Below are 22,000 nucleotides of genomic sequence, written 5' to 3' on the forward strand. Positions count from 1 at the left end.
GCGACAGTTTTCTCCATTGATGGTCCAGCATCCATATCCTCCGAGAGGATGTGAAATTTCTCTCGCTGATTGTTGTCCTCCCAGTTTCGCGCTCGCGCGCTGGCTGGTGCCAATTCGCGCGTGGCGCAAGCGTTTTCGCTCTCTGCATCACAATTTATGGCTACACATTCAGAATCTGTAGAAAAGCCGGCAGCATTATCTTGCTCTAATGCGATTTCATATTTAAATCAGTTTACAGCGAAACGTGCCTCGGTTCGGACGCTTGAGTTCTGCGTTTGCCGGTTTCACACCAAAAGTCCAATTTGCGGTGGTCCTCTTGGGTTTGTGTTTTGTGTTGTGTTGACGAGTGACTAACCAGTTCGGTTTGCGCCCAGCGACTACGTAATGTCGGAAAAAGATTTGCAATATAAATATAAAGTGAGTGATTAGCAGAATATTTGTTGTTGATACAGGTTATTTATTAGTCTCGTGTTTTGAATAAATGTTGATTTGAATTATATCGTAAGTGGTTGCATGTGCCAGACATATGAGTATTTATTTAGGCTGTGAGTTACAAACAGCTAAGAGCACGAGATTGCTTGGCGATCGAGTGAAAAGTCAGAAGTTTTAACAGTATCTAAATGGTAGACAATCTTGAAAGTTCATCAACCAACTCGAAGAGCATTTATGATTTGTTTGGAGTGAGTAAGCGTTAGCGCTTAGTCAACCCAGATTATTAATCCTGCTGTGAAAACTACGCGCCCGAAAAAGGATAGCCAGTATATGTTTGAACATAAACAATGCGAACATCTGTAAATTTATGACATAAAAGTTTCCATTCGATTAGGTAAGTTCTATTATTATTCATAGTTACATTGTGTCACAGTAGCAGTTTACTACTAAACAACTTAAAAATAAAAATGTGGAAAATTACTAACCACTTGTGTATTTATGAATGGCGGTTCGGGTTGTTCCAAAACAATGTGCGTTCTAAAATAAACAGGAATCGTAAGTTACATCCGGTCTGTTTAAAATTCATGACTAACAAATAATTGGTATTGGTGGAAATTAGTTTTGTGAGCGTATTTGTTAGACCATGTCTATTCCAAACTAGTAACAACTTTCATCGAAGCACTGGAATTGATGAAGCAAGTTTAGAGAGATAAGTCTATATTTCAAAGTAATGTTCATGTTTGGTACATGCGCTTGTAAGATGGTCGTGAAGAGGTAAATGATAATCATGAAAACCAACCGGATTCTTCATTGAATTTTATGAGAATGTCCTCAACACATCAATATAAGGTCCCAGAATATGAATGAGGATCTGAAACAATCACATTATCTATGTTCTCGTTCGACAAGTGCATTAAATGACTTTTGTTCGTTGTGAATTTCTGAATGTTAAGTTGTGAATTTTGATGGAGATTCAAACCAGTGAACAAACTTTCTCGTTTATGTTACTCGTCGTCATGTTTTGCAGGTATTCATCTCGAACATCACAAATGTCAAAAAAGTTTTAAGGGGGTTCAACAGCTGAATTAGCTGTCAAGTGAAAATGGGTTCTGAAAACTATTGGGTTCCCCAAAAAGTAATTGCCGATTTTTTTCATTACAAATAAAATACTATTTTTAGTACACATACTCGACAAAAAAAAGAGAGAGGTGATTTTTGAAATGCAGTAACTTTGTGAAAAATCAACGGATAGAGATGAGATGTCGTGTCATTTTGAAGCTATAACTTTTAGCTATAAATTTTAATCTGGATGTGTGTATATCGACAAAAATATCGAGAAAAAATAAAAAGTTTATTTCTTTCTGTTTTTTCAAACTATTTTGTAGACCAACACCATTTTTTGCTTACCAACTCAATGGCAAGTCCAATTAGCCTCATCAAACACCTTTCGTTTGATTCCTCTGATTTGATTTACATACAGAGATATTTCTGTTTAATGACGAATAATTCAACAAAACAAACGCAAATCGAAAAGTAGTTTTGAAAACTCCAATAAATTTTGTTCAAGACTAGTTTGTTGCTTTGAAGAAATAATTTTTTTTTCGATTTTGAAAAGGTACCAAAAAAACGTTTTTTGAAGTGTGGAGAACTTCTATTATGTCATGTAATTATATTATTGTATAAGCTTGTAAAACCATATATTTTGCGAGAAACCGTAACCTGAAAGCTTAAAGCTGACTGCAGTTAACCAAACATAATAATAAATTCTCAAATAATAATTAATAATAATTTCACAAATTTTGATTTCAAAAACGTAATTTTGTGGCTCGACAATTGCCCAAGACGAAACAAGAATTAGAACCTGATGATATTGCTATCCTGTTTATCAATTCTTCAGCAATCGAACTCCATCGAATTACTCTGAAATATTTGGAGGCGGAACAAACTTATTTGTCAGCTTATTCATTCCACGCGTCAGTAGAACGAGTTGATGAAGCATGTTCTTCGTGGTGAGGTTCATAGCTTCCAAGACTTTGCTGGGTGTGTTAAAAAGTTCGGGGAACCATTGATTTGGAACCAGATTTGGATAACCTTATGAATAGATCATAGATAGTTATACAACAATTTAGTCATGAATAGCGAATTTTGAAATATACACATAATATGAGGAAGCATATGTAAGATGGGTGCCTTTCTTATATTTTCACATTATTTCATATTTTATTCGAAATTTGCTACGAATAAGATGAATTTGAGGAGATATTAGATGAATACATGAGTAGTAACCCTATTTACCTGATTTAGAATAAGTGCAGATAGCAGGTCGAAATTATAAAACATTCATTTCAATCTCATTGCTTGCAAGGTTCTCAAATTAGTGGTCGTGCACTAAGGAGAAGCTGTTTTGTGAGTTTGATAATTACAAAACATGTGACTGACAGTGAAAATTCTGACGAAATTTGATGGTGACATCAGGTCCAGCCGAAACGTTCTTTCCTTGAACTGAGACTCACGATTGTATTAAAAAAATTGCAGATTTTTCATGGATTTATCTTCACACGCACTGATGAAACTATCTATGTAGCATCAATTATAGTAACCCAAAAAAATTGACAACTCTGTCAGTCGAACTCTAACCGTGATGGCGAAAACACTGAAGCTACTCCGTTCGGAAATGTGCGCGTTCAAAGAACAGTACCCAGCCGCGTCGAAAACGGACATCGTGCGACCCTTTGTGGGCGCCGGATACGCCCGTTCCGGCATCTACAACATCTTGGCACTATTGGACAACAATCAGAGCATCGAAAGAAAGCTCGGTTCCGGACGGCCGACGACCCTGAGCGATAAGTAGCTCCAAAGGATGCTGAAGAGGAAGATCCAGGGAAAAGTGGCTACATCGCTGCGTGCGCTGCGTGGTACTCAAGTCGGCGAACCCGCCCAACGTCCCCCAACTGCGTCCCTTGGAAAATTTCTGGGTAAACCTGAAGCGTTAGATCTATTCCAACAATTTTGTCGCGTCAACTGAGAAGAAATTGATAAATAAAACGAAGAAAGAACTCAGAAACATACCTACTCGCATGTTTTCGTCCGCCATGGCGAATGTTTCATGTTCCAGTTAACTACCGGAAGGGCGCTCGCAAGGGTGTAGATTATTTTTTGCAATTAAGCTAATATAATTACCTTCCATGGGAAATTTATCAAACTCAATTATCTGTCTTAGTTTTTTTCATCACCATACGAAAGTCCATTTTTTTAATGCAAACGTTACTACCAAGATTTCCACTAAATTCCAGACGTATGGTACAGTTGTATTCTATAGGATTATCGCCAGCGGAGTTCTGGATGAATATCAGTTGTTGAATTTCTAATAATAACGTTCAATTGATTTATTTTTACTTAAACGATTCCATGACGGTACAAGATGAATGCTCCGGGAATATTTTTTTTTGTGGATTCCAAGTTTTTTGTGACCTCCATGCTAAGAATTAAAATAAAACGCCTCTCATGCTCTAATAGAGGTGTGAAATGTTTATTCAGTGTTTAAAGAAAAGACATCATTTATATAGAATAAGTAAATAAATTGGGAAAAAGGCATTCGATTTTTAAAAAATCGATTCAGCAAAGATCGATTCTCTGGCACCGATTTAATCAGTGAATCGATCATTACGCCGTTTAGAAAATCTATTCATGAGGATCGATCTTCTTCTAAAGATCGTCCAATCCTAGTCTGCTCATCAAAACAAGCATTATAAATTGAATGTACGTGTTGCTTGTAGTACACGGCATGCATGGCAAAAAAGTCGAGGTGGTTCTGAGCCGATCTAAAAAAGGTGGACCTAAATCAACCCTCTGTTATGGTTTCGTAGTTATTTAACGCGTTCACTCAGGCGCTTGCCAGGGTTACCATATCTACAGAATAATCTGTATTTATACAGATTTTTCTGACTTTTTGGAACCAAGAATCTGTACTTACAGATTACAGATTTATTAGGATTTCATACAGATTTACAGATTTTTCAAAATAACGATCCAATATTAGTTATGACTTATCCTCAATAATATTTTTCCTATCTCACCAATTATATTCATTTGCATTCGAATCAGTCAGATTGAGAATCAGTTTGGTATTCATATGTAGCGTGTATTACTGCTTTCTCATGTTCAGTCTAAGGTGAAATGATGCAAAAATATGTGTCATCGGCTAGCTTTACAATAAATAAATAACACTGTTTTTATTTTTCCTACTGAAGCACAGTGAATGCGAATTTCTACGTGGATACCATTAACATCGTCAAATTCATAATAATTATCATCGATTGGATACTAAAGCTAAGATTATGCTTAGAAATTAAACTTATACATTCAATACAGATTTTGATACAGATTTTCTGAGATAAAACTAAGATAAAAAGATTTTTTGAGACCAAAAACACAGATTTTATTATGGCAACCCTGGCGCTTGCATTGAATGGCTCAAACAAGCTTTGCTCATTGGGCGGCGTTTACTACCGAGGGAACGCATTTATTTATTTACAATGATGCTGCATCCCTTGATGAGATAGGATCTGATTCACAACATTGAGGGAACGCATTTGATTGTGCTATTAGACCCCTTCAATCAACTACTGGGAACGTGCTGAAGCATGTTTTTTTGCGTTTGTGTGCATGTGTGTGTGTGTGTGTGCATATACGCGTGTCTGTTTGTGTCTGCGTGTTGACCGTGTTGACATTGAGCCCCGTGTTGGTTGGGCTTTTCGTCAGAAAAACTCGGATCACTGGGATTGACAGTTACAAAATAAAGAAATAAAAAAAAATGTTTGTTTTCGGGTATTTTTCGATATGCGAATACTTTCTAGTCGAATTTATGAGTATTTTCTTTTAACACCTTAAACTAGCTGACTCGCGAACTTTGTCTAGCCCATAATTTTGTTTTTTTTTAAAATTATTTCGAACATACACGTTTCCTCTCGATATGATTCTTCTGAACACACATTCGATAGATAATAAGTAATGCCACTTTAATAGCATAGCATGTGATTTCATGGAACACTTTTCGAATTTGGTTGAACTCAACTTTTTTATATACTTTGCAAATAAGCGTTTGAGCCAATCACATGTAGGTCAAACAAAATGTAATTTGAATCAGTAGATCGATAGTAACAGAAAACTAGCATTTTATTCAGAACCGTTGATCCGCTCTAGAATTAAATCCCGGCATACGAACGCCAAATCATTTTTAATTGAATAAATGAGCAAACTTCGCTGAATAAATAACATTTTATTTCTATATGTTTTATCAACTTCCCGATTTATTTGAATAACTTTTAGGCAACACCTCACGCGGATCAAAAGGCAGTTTCGTTGCAGAACATATCCGTAGTCGACTTTTTCGATTTTAATAATTTGGATGGAGACAGACACAATCAGCTCTATTCTGTATTCCGACGGATTTCCATTCCGTTCGAAATCGTTACTTCGTTTCAGTTATAATTTCGCATTCCCTATTTCGAACGTTTTGCTCATTTAATGTTCGAAGAGAAACCGATCGAACGAAATGCAAAAACAACCCGAACGGAATACAGAATGGAATTTTATCAAGTCGTCCGAAATATTTCGAATCGATCGAAATACAGAATAGGGGTGAACGATATATAGACGACTCGAATATGATCAGCCGTTCTCCTGTGATGATGAGTTTTACGTACGTGGGGAAAACTATGTTTTATATATAAGATATATTTGGGAACGGGAACCGACACTGGCATTGTGCAAATGCTATTGATGATGCGTTGAGCGTTGAGCTTTGAGTGTTGAGCGTTGACCGTTGACGTTGACGTTGCATTCATTTCCATTTTCGTATGGCATGTGCTCTTTCACCACCGCCATTTCGCTATCACACGATCTTCGCCTCTAACACTTGATTTGTCTAACTCCACTCCATTACCTCCATTTCCAGTCTTTTAGGACCGTTTTCAATGAACCGGAAGCCAACATCTTTGTTTCCAAAATGGCATCCGAATACGATATTTGACTTCCGCTGTTAAAGTCCTTTCACCCAATATCCATATATTCATATTTTTCATTTCAAAAAAAAGTTTATGTTCGTTTGTCTTTCGCCAGTTATTTTAACCCATTACCTATATGATTGAGGTGTATATCATTGCGGGCCAATTGGGCGTAGATTCGCTGCAAAAAATAGAGGGTCGGTTCAACACCATGGGGGTCGGCTTATGACCACCATTTTCGATGGTGTCCAAAGAAGGGACTCCCGATTCGGCCACTGTTTATTTTTTTTAGCACTGATGAACCACAACGACCAGTAGAGAACATAATTAACGAGTTATACGAAACAGTTATACGGTTTAGAATGAAAGGAGTGTAAGTGATTTGATCGATTTCTCTACATCGACTCTCTCTTTTGGTCATAACTTAGCTGCAAATACTGTACCAGCTGTATTTGAAAATGTGGAAGATAGGTCAGAACCTCATCTATCGGATTGTATAGCAAACTTAAATTGGAACGTTTTTGCAGTTGTATTATTAACAAAATAAAAAGTTGATGAAGAGAAATCGATCAAGTCACTTACACCCCTTGCATTCTAAGCCCCTCAATTGTATTAATTTATCAATAATGGTTGAAGGTTCATCCATGTCCAAATAGGTAGTACATTTTTTGAAAAATATGACTATTGAAATTTCGTAAGCCTTCAGCGTTTGTACTATATTATCTGGTGAACATAGTAAAAATTATTATTGAAAAATAAGTGTATTCTGAATATCTCGAGCCGGAGTCCCACTCTATCAAGAATATTTATCCGTTCGTATGAGTCAGTCGAACACAAAGTCTGGGTTATCCGCAATTTGCCCATTGAGCGCAGGGTAATGGATTTCTCATTCTCATAATTTAATAAAAGTGCGATTATCTTGTCTGCATTGGTGGGAAGATGAAGTCCCTGAAACGCTTCCACACCACCTAACGATTGCGGATGTTTTTTTAATTGCCCATTAAAATAATTTATTGAGACACTTGAGAACCGTTTCTTTTCCTCGCTTACCAGCACCCTCGGTGACGGTATTTCTCCGAGTACATGAAGCTGCAAAAACACGCGAAAAACTATTGGAATATTGTCATCGATGGAAATCGTGGCATTAATCAAATGTCTAGGAAGTTGACATGGGTGGGCTTGGTAAAGGTGTGTTCTAACCGATAATATTGTTTTTGCACATAATCATCATAACACCTAAATCAACGCATTGGATTCGGTGGGCATTAATATTTTGTTTTTTTTTTCTTTCAATTACCAGGTGTATTCGAAGATACGTTCCAGTGCGCTAAATATATGCTATAGAATGGTCAAATTCAGCTGTCTAATCATTCTTCTCACGATCGGTATGAATGTTTCGTACAGTTGGAGGTTTGACAGACGTAAGTTTATATTAGTAGCATATTATTATTTTTATAGAGACATTCTTCCAACTGAAATAATACATCATCATAAAATACAACACGCATTTCGTGCATGTCGGATGGGACGTGATGAGATTTACTGATTTCACGTGCGATAGATATGCGAGAGAGATTTTTTTGGTGATCCACAGCTCTTCGATGAAAACACGATCGGAGAAAATGAGTATTTGTCGCTGATAGACGGACACGAATTAAAGAATCTGTCAGAAACTTGTAAAAATACAAAGTTACATGAGTTTAGGAAGAAAAACAAATAGTTTTCAGATGTCAAACGTATAACAAAAGTGTAAAAATCATCGGAGTTTCATCACGATTCCTATTCGACTCTCGGAACAGAACGATCAGAAGATGTTGATCGTAAACGCGTCAAAGAAGAACCAAAAATTATTATCGTTTTTTTACTTCATTCCTCATGATCAATGTTCTTCCCCAACCGACAACCAACAACGGCCAACCACATCGTCGTTGACTAAACCGTCCTCGAAAGGCAGTTCCCAGACTGTATGGAGACAAGCTGCCGACAAAAGTGATATCACCTCGAACGCGTAAAGTTCAACGGCGTATCGTCGTGCTGCATGATTTCTTCCGTACCAAAGTGGTGCCGCCGGCGTCCAATATGCTGAGCATGGTAAGTATAAGACCAATTTTTTTTTTCTGAACCCATTCTGTTGTTTTATTTCTGTGAGCAGACGTGATTCAGCAGCGATGAATTGGTTTGTATTCGCGAATTTTTTTCACGCTCATTTGCATATCTACATAAGTGTATTTGGGAGTGGGAAGACAAACTGCCTGTTTAGATGACCTGAATATCATAAAGAATCGCACCGCGGTTTCAGAAGCAGCTGTTTGTTTAGGATCTTTTCGCATCTTCTCTCTTTCCATCATTTGATTAATTTTGGGGTGCGCCAGAGCTTGGTCGAAGGAAAATTATCGACTTTGTGCGGGTTGAAACGCGCTGTTCGACAAGCAAAAGGCACTAAATCACCTCAGGAGTGTTGACACCGGCATTGATAGTGGTATGTAGTTTGGGCTGGAGTGCCGGGTAGGTTTCCATATTGGGAAGGATATCACACAGCGAGCTGCAGCAGCTGCACATGACCCGACACTGGATCGTTGATCTATTGTGAGCGGGAGGCAATTTCACATTTGTTACTCAACCTGTCGAACAAATTGTTTCAGTGGTATATTTATGACATGATCTGGACTGCACAAGAAGTGGATTTCTTCTATTTTGAGTTGAGGTAGGTGCGCCTATTTAGGTATCGATAAACAGAAAATAATAACGATAACGAAAGTAGCATCTCTCCGGTTTTCAGGTAGGGGAAGTGGGGGCATAGTGGTCACCCTAAGGAATATACACATTTCCAGCGTCCACATACCGCTACAGTTCTCGTTTTTCTAAGAATATTATAGTTCAACTCCTTGTTGTTCAAGATAGCATACGGCTTTTACTATAAAAATTCAAAATAGTACATTTTTCATCATTAAAAATAAGGTGAAAGATCGAACTTTTTTTTTACTTGGTGGTAAAGTGGTCACTCGCAAATTTGTTCAAATCATATTCGTATTGTATGAAATAAGCTTGGTCTATTCATCTAGAGACTCAATTTAAATTTTCTCATGCGTACAAAAACGTTGTAAGAAACACATAATGTTCCGCATAATGAGGCTTGGTTTAGTTCGAATGGCATATTTTCCAGGGCCGAAGCCACAAAAGGAACCTCTTCAAGAGCAGAATGTGATGAGGTATATTAGCTTTAGTAAACAGAACATTGTAAGTCGTTATGCATCTATGACCCCTTTGCCCCCAAACATCAAAGTAATATCTATGCTAAATAATCGCGAGATTGAACAAAATATCTGTTCACTTCTCCTATAATATGTGAGCAGTCGTCCAAACTGATGATTTGTCTATCATATCAGATTGAATAAACTAAATTTCACGAGAAATTCCTTAGATACCATGCGCACAGAACTACAGCCGAATGGCTATGCTTTTATTTATATTTCGACATGCGACAGCTATACAAATGAAACACAAATTTCTGCATTACTCGAGAATTAATCAAGCAAATGAATCCAATTGGACATATGGAGATTTAAGGGTGCAGTAAATGATTCTATGGTGGTTAGACACCCCCCGCCCCTCTAAGAGGGGGCTGCCATACAAATAAAACACAAATTTCTGCATTACTCGAGAATTAATCGAACAAATGAAATGAAATTTGACATGTGGAGGTTTTAGGGTGCAATAAATGAATCTATGGTGGTTAGATACTCCTCACCCATCTCTTAAGGGTCTACTTTTCTCCCTTTTTTTTTTTTTTTTTTTTTTTTTTTTTTCCAAAAATGACTTTTTTCAAAAATTTATAACTTTTGAACTATTGACCGACACAGATGGTCGACATATCAATATATCAAGTTAATTAGCTAGCTAATGTTTACATGGCTTTGGACTAAAGGGAGCTACATTTTTTTGAAAGCTGAGGTATTTTTTACATAACATATCCTAAAAAATCAGATATTTGATTTTTGTCGTTTTTGAGTTTTGATTCTTCAAAGTTAACCGGTGTTCCGAGAAATCATTTTTTCCTTTTTTTTTTCTACTGAACCAATTCAGATGATATCCTTACAAATCGTTATTTGTATATACAACCATTCCATGTCAAACCGATATAGTGGTGCTCAGATTTTCATGAAAATTTGTAGTTTTGTTCTTTATCGCAAAATATAAGACTCGCAGCACAGTGAAGAGTGAAGAGTGAAGAAATAAAAGTTCCGTGAGATTCGATCTAGAAAAAGTTCAATGTATGTTACATTATTTAATTATAAATGTAAAATGTTACTTTTTTTCTAATAATATAATTGCTGTAAATCTTCAAACTTCAATTTGCATAGTGGTCAACAATCAATTTCCGTAAGATTGCTTATTGCATCGACCCTCTGATAAACAGCTCGCGAAGGTAATGATCAAAGAAAATCCTATTTCTTCCACCAAATGCAATTAAACTTTTGCAAAATAACTCAGATTTGAGCTCTGATAGCGAACTAGAAACATAAATCGAATTGTGAATGAAGTACGAAGAAAAAAAGTTTAAAATATGGAGTAAATAGCGCTGCAAAAATTTACATAAAAAAATTATGTTCTTGAAAGTTCCCGAGTTCGAAAAATAGTATGCGTTATACTCCAAACATTTACGAAAAAAAATTACGCTCGGTATGGATGCACGTGCCCTTTTTTCAATAATTTAGTAATAGAAAGTGACATATTTTTTCTTTTTTTTTTATCCAAAATATATATTTTATTAAGGCTCATATGGCGTCAGCCTAACGGGGCCGGGAGTTCAATATTTCGACAATGTTTGCTTACAACTATGTTAGTGATATGTAACCGATTACTCGCGGTTGGCTCGAGGTTAGTATTACAAGTGTTCTCATAATTGGTATGTTGCAGTCTTCAATGCTCTGTACGTGTGCCCGACACGGGATACTTCCTATTGGGATGCAGCTGACCATTAATCAGCAACGCCCCCCTATTCTGTACCCCATATCTAGCGTGGTGCGTTTTTCTCGACTCGAGGAATCCAGGATAGAATGGTCACTAGCCGGCGCAAACATCAGCTCGTGTAGAGTTGTCATGAGCGGTACAACCTTTGGCTCTTGTTGAATGATCAGTGGACTGCACAACCTTCGGCCCGTGCATCTGTAAAGAGTGTGTGTATGTATTGCCGCGACTAAGTAAAAGTTTATCGATCGGATAGGAGGGATATGAAACGGGGACACAACGAAGGAAACATCATTAAACGTTGACATCGGCGTTTCTGAGGAACAGGTATAGATGAAGCAGAAGATCAGGATCCCGGCTACCTAAGATATCCCGGACGGGGATATTCGATTGTCTGCCTTGTGCTCTCAGTGCTCTAGAGAGCTGAGAGCGAGCAGCATGGAACCGGATACACGACCAGATATTTTTTCTTTGTAACCACTGTTTGTCGAAATGTTGTCATTAAAAACTATTAGTGTCTTCAGCAAAGTTGTGTATTTTAATGTGACCTATAACTTTGTGCAACATATTGAGTTGATATAATGTAATTTAGATGGAACTTAAGCTAAAAAACGAGTTTTAAGATACTCTTCCAAGAGACACAGTTAAGAGAAAGAAATTATGTATCTTCGACAAAGTTTCATAGAATTGTTCGTTCTACAATTTTTCTGAAGACAAAACTCAGCTGTCTCGCAAGTAAAAAAAGTTAGTTTTGATAAGTTTTATTCTAATTTAGCAAGAGTTTAAACGAAAACGTACAATTATCGGGATCAACATTCCGAATAACTTCTCTAAGACACCCGATCTCTAAAATGTAAGGTTAAACGAGAAAAGATTTTTGACCTTTTTTTTCAGAACGGTTATGTAAAGATACCTCAGTTTGCAAGAAAAAATATAGAAAAATATAGCGCCCATGAAAACGACATAAAACAAATACAATCAACAATTACAAAAATAAAATCCAAATGTTTTGCAAGTGTAACCTTTTTCCAAAAAGGATTATTTGTGAATTTACTTTAATTTGATATGTTGATCATTGCAATAGGCATTGTAGTCCAAAAGTTATGAATTCAAAAAAAAAATCATTTTTGGAAAAAAAGTGAAAAAAAATATTTTTTGGATCACCCTAAAATGGAAATGAGCACCCTAACAAAAACATTAAAATATACGGCTCTAATATTTTGTGATAAGGAACAAAACTTATAAAACTTATAATATAAAAAAAACCACTTTTCACGAAAATCTGAGATATCGGTTTCGCATAAAATGGCTGTTTAGTGGGAGGGGGATACAAATATTTGAAATTAGCTGACCCGGCAAACTTCGTCCCGCCCAAAATTTGTTTTTTGTTATCAATACCTTCAAACATTCACGTTTTCTTTCTAAGCGAATGTTCATGGGTCCATTCGCATAACTGTTCATTGATTGATCTTCTAATCGAACATAAGTTTCCTAGTACTACTATCAAAACCCGTCATAATAATATCAAATTATTTTCAGACACACTTCTCGTTCAAGATGTTCCATCACTTGCAAATAACATGTTCCACCGGTACATGGAATGAATGTTTGATACTGAACTGATTAAAATGAAGGCATCTCAAATCGGACGATTAATTTTTCGAGCTTTGCGCTTACACATTTTTTACACATTACACACACATTTTTCGATCCGTTTTTTATATAGTTATTAGATATAGGAGTGTCGTTTTCCACTTGAAAATCCATTTCCACTTTCGAACAAAGATCAATTTCGTTAGCGCAAACATCAAAAATGGACTAATGATGCTTATCACGATGTAATTGTTGAACATATGGTAATTCAATTTTCTGATTTTTCCATTTTCCTTCATAGTTTTCCGAAAATTTTCAATTGTCGTGTTTCGTTGAAATATTGTTGGTTGAAATATGTGTGATATTTTCATGGTACCCCCCTTCCCCTTCCAGAGAAGGTAGGGGTGCCATACCATCATAGTAACATTTATTGAATTGTAAAATCCTCACATTCCAATTTTGGTTCCATTTGCTCTATTATTTCTCGAGTTATACATAAATTTGTGTTTCATTGGTATGCGGGGCTCTGGTAACCCTATCCCAACCAGCACAAATTGAGCGTAGGCAGCATAAAACAGGGCTCGCGCTCAGAGGCTCACGTATTGTTTACTGTTTGGAGTCATATATGCCATATACATCTTCTCGAGTTATGTAACCTCCGGGTGGAGAAGAGTGTATGTTATGGTCGAACATACCACGAGGAAATTTTTTGGAGGGAGCAAACTGACAATATAAGATATCCGAAAATGTCCAACATTTGAAACAGAATTTGTTTTTATTAACAAACTAGCTGACCCAGCGAACTTCGTCCCACCCACAATTGATATACAGTGGAACCCCGTTTATCCGCGGTGCGGATTATCCACGAAAGCGAGTTCCATAGTAATTCTATAGAGCTCCCCAAGATTTGTCAGTGTGACTTAAAGACTTGCTCTTTTGTTTTGGATATGGCTTTTATATTATTTTACCACTGGTGCACATGACCTCCAGATGGATAGTTTAATAATTCCTTTACAGTTTTCAGGCTGAAATATCCTTTTTTCGTATTTACACCTCGTATATCGCATTATCCGCGATTTTAGTTATCCGTGATGACCTAGCCGGACTATTTCGCGGATAATCGGGGTTCTATTGTATTGATATAAATAATTTCGAACACTCAAGTTCCCACAGAAATTATTTTTGTGTACGTAATCCATACTCGCGAATGTATGGTGAAACTAAAAACATTTTCCATTTGAAATTCATTTTGAATTATTTTTAAGCAATTATTTATTTTTATTCCTCATCATGGATTACGGTTCTGAGGACTCCGACGCTTTGCCTTGTAGCGCTGTTGCTTCGTTGTGCTGTTGTGGGTTTCAAAGAGACAGACGATGTTTCCACATGAAACTAGAAGCTCAATCCCTTCCTACCAGTTTTACAACTTGGTTGAATTCGTGCTGGATGTCGTTGTCTTCCGCAAAATTAAGCGCCAGGCGTCGTAAATCTTCGAGGGTCATAACATAGAAAGCTTTGTCCAGTGATCTGCAAGGGTTCGCCAGATCCTCAGACTACTCACTCGTAATTACCCATCAGGTGCTCGCTGAAACATCCCAGCAGAAGTAGAAATGTCAATAAAAGAAGATTAGAATCATGAATCACTTTCTGATATGAGCCTCTTCCTCAGAGCTGATTCAAAAATACCGAGGTCTGCCGCAATCCGACGCTTCGATACTCCCTCCCGAAGTCTCTGTCGGGCCATTTGAGCATTTCTGGAGTGCATTTCTTCAAATCAGTTTTGTTCTTGTGGGTCCCGTTAAAAATTTTATTGAAAACATTTTATAATTTTTTTCAGAGCAAAACGCAAGTGCGAACTTTTATGCCACAGCCACTGCGCACCTTTGCCTCACAAGCAATTTTTGAACTAATCGAATTTTTAAAAAAAGCTCTTGAACATTTTCACAAAAACGAATACACACCATCATCTACTATAGAATGAAGGTTTCCTTGACAGTGTAGTTTCGAACTTTCCAGTTATTTGAGGTAAGTAAATCGTCATCTCCAAAACTGAAAAAATTAGATCAAAACATCGCAAAACTCTTTTTACCTCATAACTTTTTGTCACTTTCATGAAATGTATCTTGTTTATATGTGTGAGCTGCTGGTGTAATAATGTATCAAACGAATACACTGTTGTCGAATTTTTATGCTCGTTTACTTCAAAAAACCCAATGCGCCCTTTTGCCCCGTGCGCACCTTTGCCCCGTGCGCACCTTTGCCCCGCATTACTCTAATGTATGGAAGAATAATAGGGCACATATTCATCTAGCATCTATCTACCATTTCATAAAAATCTGAGATGACCATTTTGAGGAAATCGAGTTTTAGTATTTGAAAGGGGGGACCCCGGTCTGGAATTTCGAAAAAATCTAAATTTTTATTCATGCATTTTTGGGAAGCACATGCTCTCAAAAATGTTGTCCTCAAAAGACTATTCGATATTTGATTTTGTTGAAAAGTTAGAGCACCTCAAGGGATACTACTGCTGTACTGCTGTATTAAATTTTCAACACGTTTTTTTCGAATCCGTGTTTTTTTGTGTTATCGATCTACTCGACCGATTTGGCTGAAATTTTCTATCAGCATGTAAAAATGAATTATCCAAAGCGTTACATAACCATTTTTATTCACTCATTTTTTCGATTTTTTATGAGGCCCTTAAATAGCGAATTTTGATGAAAACTATCTCATTTTTAACAAAAATGGTCGAAGTTTTGGCAATTTTTCGAATTTTCAAAAACCCTTATGTAACGCTCTTGGTATTGTCCTAAAGTTTCAAAGTATTCATTGGAATTCGTTCTACAACATCCCGTTTCTTCAGAATCGATACCACCAGCAAGGTATCGCTTTTCAGACAGCATTTACGCATCCAGCTGTCAACAGCGTAATAATCATTATTCGTTCACTCAAAAAATGGAAAATACATCTTAAAATGTACCTTTAACATTGATCAAAATGCCCGAACACTTCACTTTATTCCTAATTTCCGAAAAAAAATCACGTCCAGAAAGTTTCATTAAATTTTTAGAGGGTCATGCCAATATCTGGACGAGTCGGTGCGAAATCCGTCATATATAGATTTGAAAATTTTTATCCAATTAATCATTGATCATTGATTGGGGTTATCATCTTGCTTCCGAGCTCGAGTATTTCGTAGTTGATCTCGTCTATTGTTTTCGCTCTAAGAACGCGGCCTTTAATCCTTTATAAGGCTGTGACAACTATATTGCCATTCATGAAAAATATTTTGTTTCGCTGCACTTGGAATTTTATTGCAATATTTTACTTAACCAAAAACTTCTAAAGGTATCTGACAATACTGTACGATATTAATTTGAGAGTCATTTTCATGTAACAAAACCACAATTCTAGAGCGCCGGCAGAAAATTCCGTTTAAATTCGTTGAAAATGCAACAAGGTGATAAGTTTTTCATCTGCATACATTTTGTTCAATAATATAAATGGTGTATTTGAAGAAAAATTTAACTTATTTGCAAATAATTTGCTTTATTCATTGCAACGCATCGCAGTATAAGCGAGTTCGAAACACTTTTTCTTGATATCTTGGTTTCTCACCTGACAGAAAATTTATTCCAGGATCGATTTGATGAAGGTTTTTCTGTGGCATCTATATAAATAAAAATGTAAGGCAAAATCTGTTGGTAAGCGGAAAACCCGAAGAAGGGATGGTCCGATTTAGCCTCCTTTATTTTGTTGTATTCGTCTCTTTCCGTAGATCAATATAATGGAGAGAAAATCCGAAAAAATTTCGGAAAATTCTGAAGGAAGGTCGGAAAATTCGGAAAATTTAATTCCCACATGTTCCAAAATTACATCATAATAAGCGTTGTTAATCCATTCGATGTTTGCGCTATCGAAATTGATATTTATTCGTAAGTGGAAATGGATTTTCAGGCGAAATAACGCATTTCCATATCTTATATCTATATAAATAAAAATGTAAGGTAAAACCTGTTGGTAAGCGGAAACCCGAAGAAGAGATGGTCCGATTTTAGCTTCCTGTATTTTGTTGTACTCGTCTCTTTCCGTAGAAAAATCGAAAGATTGAATTCCCATATGTTCTACAATTAGCTAAGCGTTGTTAGTCCATTTGATGTTGGCGCTAACGAAATTGATTTTTGTTCGAAAATGGAGAAGGATTTTCAGACCGAATAACGCATTCCTATATCTTCTAGGCCAAATGTGTCGCTGTGCCCTAAACCCGAGGAACGAATTGTCCGATTTGAGCTGTCTTTATTTTGTAATATTCTCTGTATCAAACATGTATTTCATGCAACGGAGAAACATGTTATTTCCAAATGCTTGAAGAATCTTGAACGAGAATTGTGTCTGAAAATAATTTTATATTATAAGGACGATTTTTTGTAGAAGTACTAGACAATTTATAGTATAAGGAAATTGTAAAGGGTCAAAGGGTAATCAATCAATGAAATGAAGTGATTGGACTCACTAATGTTCACTTAGTAAGAAAACGTGGATGTCTGAAAGTATTCAAGTCAAAAAAGCTATTTTGGGCGGGACGAAGTTCGTCGGGTCAGCTAGTTCAATATAAAAAGAAAACGTTAATTGTAAACTCTCTCGTAAGCGACCGATTATGACTAGAGTGACGCGAATATTCAATGAATGTCTTCATTTGCTTGTTTCTCTTGGATAGAGTATGCGATGCAATGTGATACAATGCGATACAACCACACTGGGGGGTCTTCGTAGCCACTTGGTTACGCGTTCGCGATCGCTCGCGATCGATCGTGAGTTCAAACTCAGGGCCCTCAATTTACCATCTTTGTGTTGTTATAGAATAACTACATCCACGCAACAATCATCAGCGATGGAAATTGATCCACGGTGGAACAAAGATCGATTCATCCATAAAACTGCTCTGCTCTGCAAGAAACATCGGGCTGCTGTTCTATAAATAACCCAACAATGATCAATATCAACTGTCTACGCTGTCCCGTCTGCTGAATAATGGAAGAACAGATAGAAAACCCTTACGCCTAAATGGCTACTACAGTGTAATTTACCATAATGTAATGGAACAGAAAAACCTAACGCCTAAATGGATACTACTACTACTGTGTAATTGACAATTTATAGAAACATAAACATATGTACATGTACACGATAAAACCCGGCTCTGTTACAGATAAAATGCTAATGAGCCTAATAAATAAATAAATGGGATAAAAAAACAACCACACTGGTGCAAAATTTAGCTGGCTGGCTGGAGAAATACATTAGGTGTGGCTTACGACATAATTTTTCCCTTCTCTTTTTTTCTCATTTGCTTTGGAAGAACGATAAATGCGGTGGATTGCTACGATTGTTTTCGCAGTAATATTGATGTAATCAAATTGTATTTCGCTGTTGCTCTAGTTGCTCCTTTTAGTCGGAACAACTTGAGGAGCACAAATTGAACCAATCAAAACAAGGCATATAGCGCATTTGGATAATGCTTGTCATTTCACAATTATTCAATTGTTTATCTCAATGAAAATAAAATGTTATTCTTTGTGATAGTTGCGTGGAAATATTTCCTATCAATTGATGCCAACATTTTTGTGATCTATTAAGTTATGCTCGAATTATAAGCATTTGAAGTCTTTAACCTTTTCCTACTTGTTCAATGTCTAGATTTTTATTTTATTCCCTATATCTTCCGGATAGACGTATACCTACGTCAAAACAAAAAGAAAACGCGTCTCTGATTATTGGATATGTCATGTAAAAAATATGGCCCATTCTAACTTTAACCGAGTAAACTATAAAAAAACAAATACAACCAATAACACGAAAACAACACTCATTATTTTCACAAGTATGATATTTTTTTCGAAAAAGATGTTGATATGTCGATCATTTAAATCGGTCCATTAGTTCAAAAGCTATAAATTTTGAAAAAATACATGTTTGGAAGATTCTGATTTTTCGAACCACCCTAAAATGGAAATGAGCACCCTCAGGAAAAAAATAATAAAATGCGGGTCTAATATTTTGCGATAAGGAACAAAACTACTACTTTTCACGAAAATCTGAGAACCACTATATCGGTTTGGCATGAAATGGCTGAATTATGAAATCTGCTTGCACTCGTAGGGACACTCAAAAAATTTCTGCGAATGCCGATGATCTCACAGATTATCTGATAATTTCTGCCGCATCATAAGGTGTTTCTTGAGCGAATACAACCATCTTATGGGAGCCGCCGAAGACACCTTCCGGTATTGATTTGCATGAAACACGTGTTTTTGTTCCAGCGTTTGGCAGAAATGCTAGTTATCATCTATGTTATCGTGTGCGGGTCTATCATAGCTGCTGAATGTTTCCAACTTGTTCTGCATTTTCAGAAGTGGCACCATGGAGCGGCTAGATCGGCTCAGAAGTGGGCGGACCAGTGTCGTTTGCTAACTCACGACAGTCCGAAAGGTCGTTGGATCGACAACTATGGGGCTTGCGGTCAGAACATATTCGTGTCTACACATAAAGTTCCCTGGTAAGTAGTTATCTGTGGGTGACATAATCTGAAAGCTCATTTATTATGACGAATGAAAAATGACCAACGTCAATCAAATGCAACAACGGTGACATTGAAGACAATAATTCCGGTAAACGTTTCACGCAAAAAAAAAAACTCAAATGTAAAATTATACGGTTCACTAAACTGGAGGTGCGCCTTTTGTAGCTATCATCGTGTAGCTCGTAAATCCGTCAGATTAGTTTCATCAATGTAAACGCGACTCGTAAAATAGTGTTGAGATGATTACTACTTTTTTCACTGTCACTAGAGAGCATCTTTGAGAGAGTGAGAAGCAACAGAAAGACATTAAACACCTGGAACCCCTCCAATCTCTTCTGCGGTTTGCCGCGTGTCAACTTAAAATGTTAGTTACAAATAACTCTTCCGGTATATATAGGTTGTTTGCATTGCGAACGTGGTTTCTCGAGAGACAGAACTTCACATATGGGTCGCATAAGAATGATCTAGTGGCGGTTGGACACTATACGCAGATGGTGTGGGCGGCGACACATAAAGTTGGTTGCGGTTTGGCGAAATGTGCTCGCGGAGGCCCCCGAGGGAAGCCGTACTTCAACTACGTGTGCAATTACTGTCCTATGTGAGTACCCATTCTGAAGGCCATGAATTTGATATAGGTGTAAAAAGTCTATAGATTAGTATTCATCATTTCTTTGGCTCTCATATTAATCTCTATGTACTTCGAGAATATATTTTTTACTTCACTGAAGATTTCGGTTTTAGGACATTTACCGGAAAAATTGAACCTTCGATCGGATGATCTAGGTCAGGGGTTTTCAAATGATGCTTCGCGGGAAATTTGTGCTCCGCGAAGTTATAGCAAATGCTTCCACTTGAAAACCCATTTTGAAAAAAAAAACATTCTTTAATTTAATTTCACTGGGCATATAATGATGTATCTTGTTTGCTCCGGGTCAGATGTCGTGTAGCTGAAATAGATTTGTGGTAAGGTCAATGCAAATAGGATTTGTTTTATTGATTAAAAAATGCAAATGCTCCGTCAAATATTTTTTCTATAAAAAGTGCTCTGCCATAAAAAAATATCTGAAAACCCCTGATCTAGATATATTTCAACATATCCTTAAGGACAACATTTCACTTTGTAACTATAATGTTTGTAACAAATCGAGCAGTGACACAACATTATTGCATTGAATGATAAATCCTACGCTCCATTTGCTCTGTTCAGTTTTCGGCAGGTGCTTGATGAAGTGTTTCTGCTGATTGAGTTTCAGTTCAAAATGCAGTTTGCACTATACCGGTTTCGTTTGTTTTCAGCGGAAACCACGAAGACAAATTGGGCATGCCATATAAGCGAGGTAAACCATGCGGTTCTTGTCATCAGCATTGCCACTCGAAAAAAATCAAGTGAGTTTTCATTTGTGTTTCACGCTTTAGTTGTTACACCAATCATAAATTTGTCGAATTTATTACACTGGACACTGTTCCTCCCACTGATTGTGTGATCTCGGTTCTTGTATTATTATTTTTTTTTCAGATTATGTACCAATACCTGTAGTTCGGCGGATCTGTGGGCAAACTGCGGAGAGCTGTATAAGACCTGGCCGGGCTGGTTGTGCAATACGGTTACGCCGGAGGGTTTGGAGCGACAGCGAAGCTGCATGGCCACCTGTACCTGCCAGGGAAAGATACGTGATTGACGGAAGGAAGCCATGCATTTTCATCATAAGAAGTGTCATTTTCAACTCGTTGTGCCATATGTATAAAGTTCAGTCATTCAGCTGTTTTGAAGAATAATTGTTTAGAGTTGCTTTTAAGTTAACCGCTGAAAATTGTTAGTTGATATACAAAGTATGTACATTTTTTTGTACGAAAATTGTTACTGAACATTGGACCGAAAACTCCCTATCGTACCTGCCGTACTGCTAACGGAATTCCACCTTCGCAGCATCAAATGGCTTGAGCACCCTTTTTTCGATCCTTATCAGCAGAGCAAAACACTAAGGATGCAGCGCATCTATCGCGTCAACACTGGAGAGTCAGAGTTAGTTAAAACGGAGAGGCAGCAATCAAACCTATGAGTCCAAAAAATATCAGAAGACGAACAAATGTCGTCTGAGATCAAAGTTGTTAGCAAAAAAGTTACATCATCCCATTTTGGACATTTTCACCTTCCCGTAATTTTGTCGAAATTGATGATTCGATGATATGATAACAATTGTAACATCATGCTCCTGTATGATAATAATTTTCAGACTAACAGATAATGTCCAGAGCACACCGCAAAGCTTTGTAAATTCTTGGAAAAACTTCACGAATACCAGGAATACTTTCACATATTGGGTTTGTGAATTGTTATAACTTGCTATGGTTTCATTGAAAAAAAAGACAGCACTAGTGTACAGAGATGCCAGGTTTGTAGACATATCTTCATTTATGAAGT

General features: G+C 36.9%; 1 protein-coding gene across 2 annotated transcripts; it reads left to right on the forward strand.

Annotated features, from left to right (window-relative positions):
• Positions 1-246: 246 nt before the first annotated feature.
• Positions 247-21,433, forward strand: LOC129777770 (serotriflin-like). 2 transcript variants are annotated; one of them, XM_055784249.1, is made up of 7 exons: positions 247-826; positions 7,738-7,858; positions 8,388-8,528; positions 19,409-19,554; positions 19,976-20,176; positions 20,875-20,964; positions 21,095-21,433. In XM_055784249.1, exons 2-7 carry the CDS (start codon positions 7,829-7,831, stop codon positions 21,255-21,257), a joined length of 771 nt encoding a protein of 256 aa, XP_055640224.1. In that variant the 5' UTR covers positions 247-826; positions 7,738-7,828; the 3' UTR covers positions 21,258-21,433. The 2 variants fall into 2 exon arrangements, with proteins under 2 accessions (XP_055640224.1, XP_055640223.1); XM_055784248.1 differs by having other exon boundaries at positions 8,392-8,528.
• The last annotated feature ends 567 nt before the right edge of the window (positions 21,434-22,000 follow it).

This window comes from Toxorhynchites rutilus, chromosome 3 (assembly GCF_029784135.1).
Source record: "Toxorhynchites rutilus septentrionalis strain SRP chromosome 3, ASM2978413v1, whole genome shotgun sequence".
Lineage (NCBI taxonomy): Eukaryota > Metazoa > Arthropoda > Insecta > Diptera > Culicidae > Toxorhynchites > Toxorhynchites rutilus.

Coding starts and splice junctions, on each gene's coding strand:
- LOC129777770 (XM_055784248.1), top strand. CDS start 7,783: ATGGTCAAATTCAGCTGTCTAATCATTCTTCTCACGATCGGTATGAAT. Junction 7,859..8,391: donor CAGTTGGAGGTTTGACAGAC/GTAAGTTTATAT, acceptor CTCGAAAGGCAG/TTCCCAGACTGTATGGAGAC. Junction 19,555..19,975: donor TCTACACATAAAGTTCCCTG/GTAAGTAGTTAT, acceptor CGGTATATATAG/GTTGTTTGCATTGCGAACGT.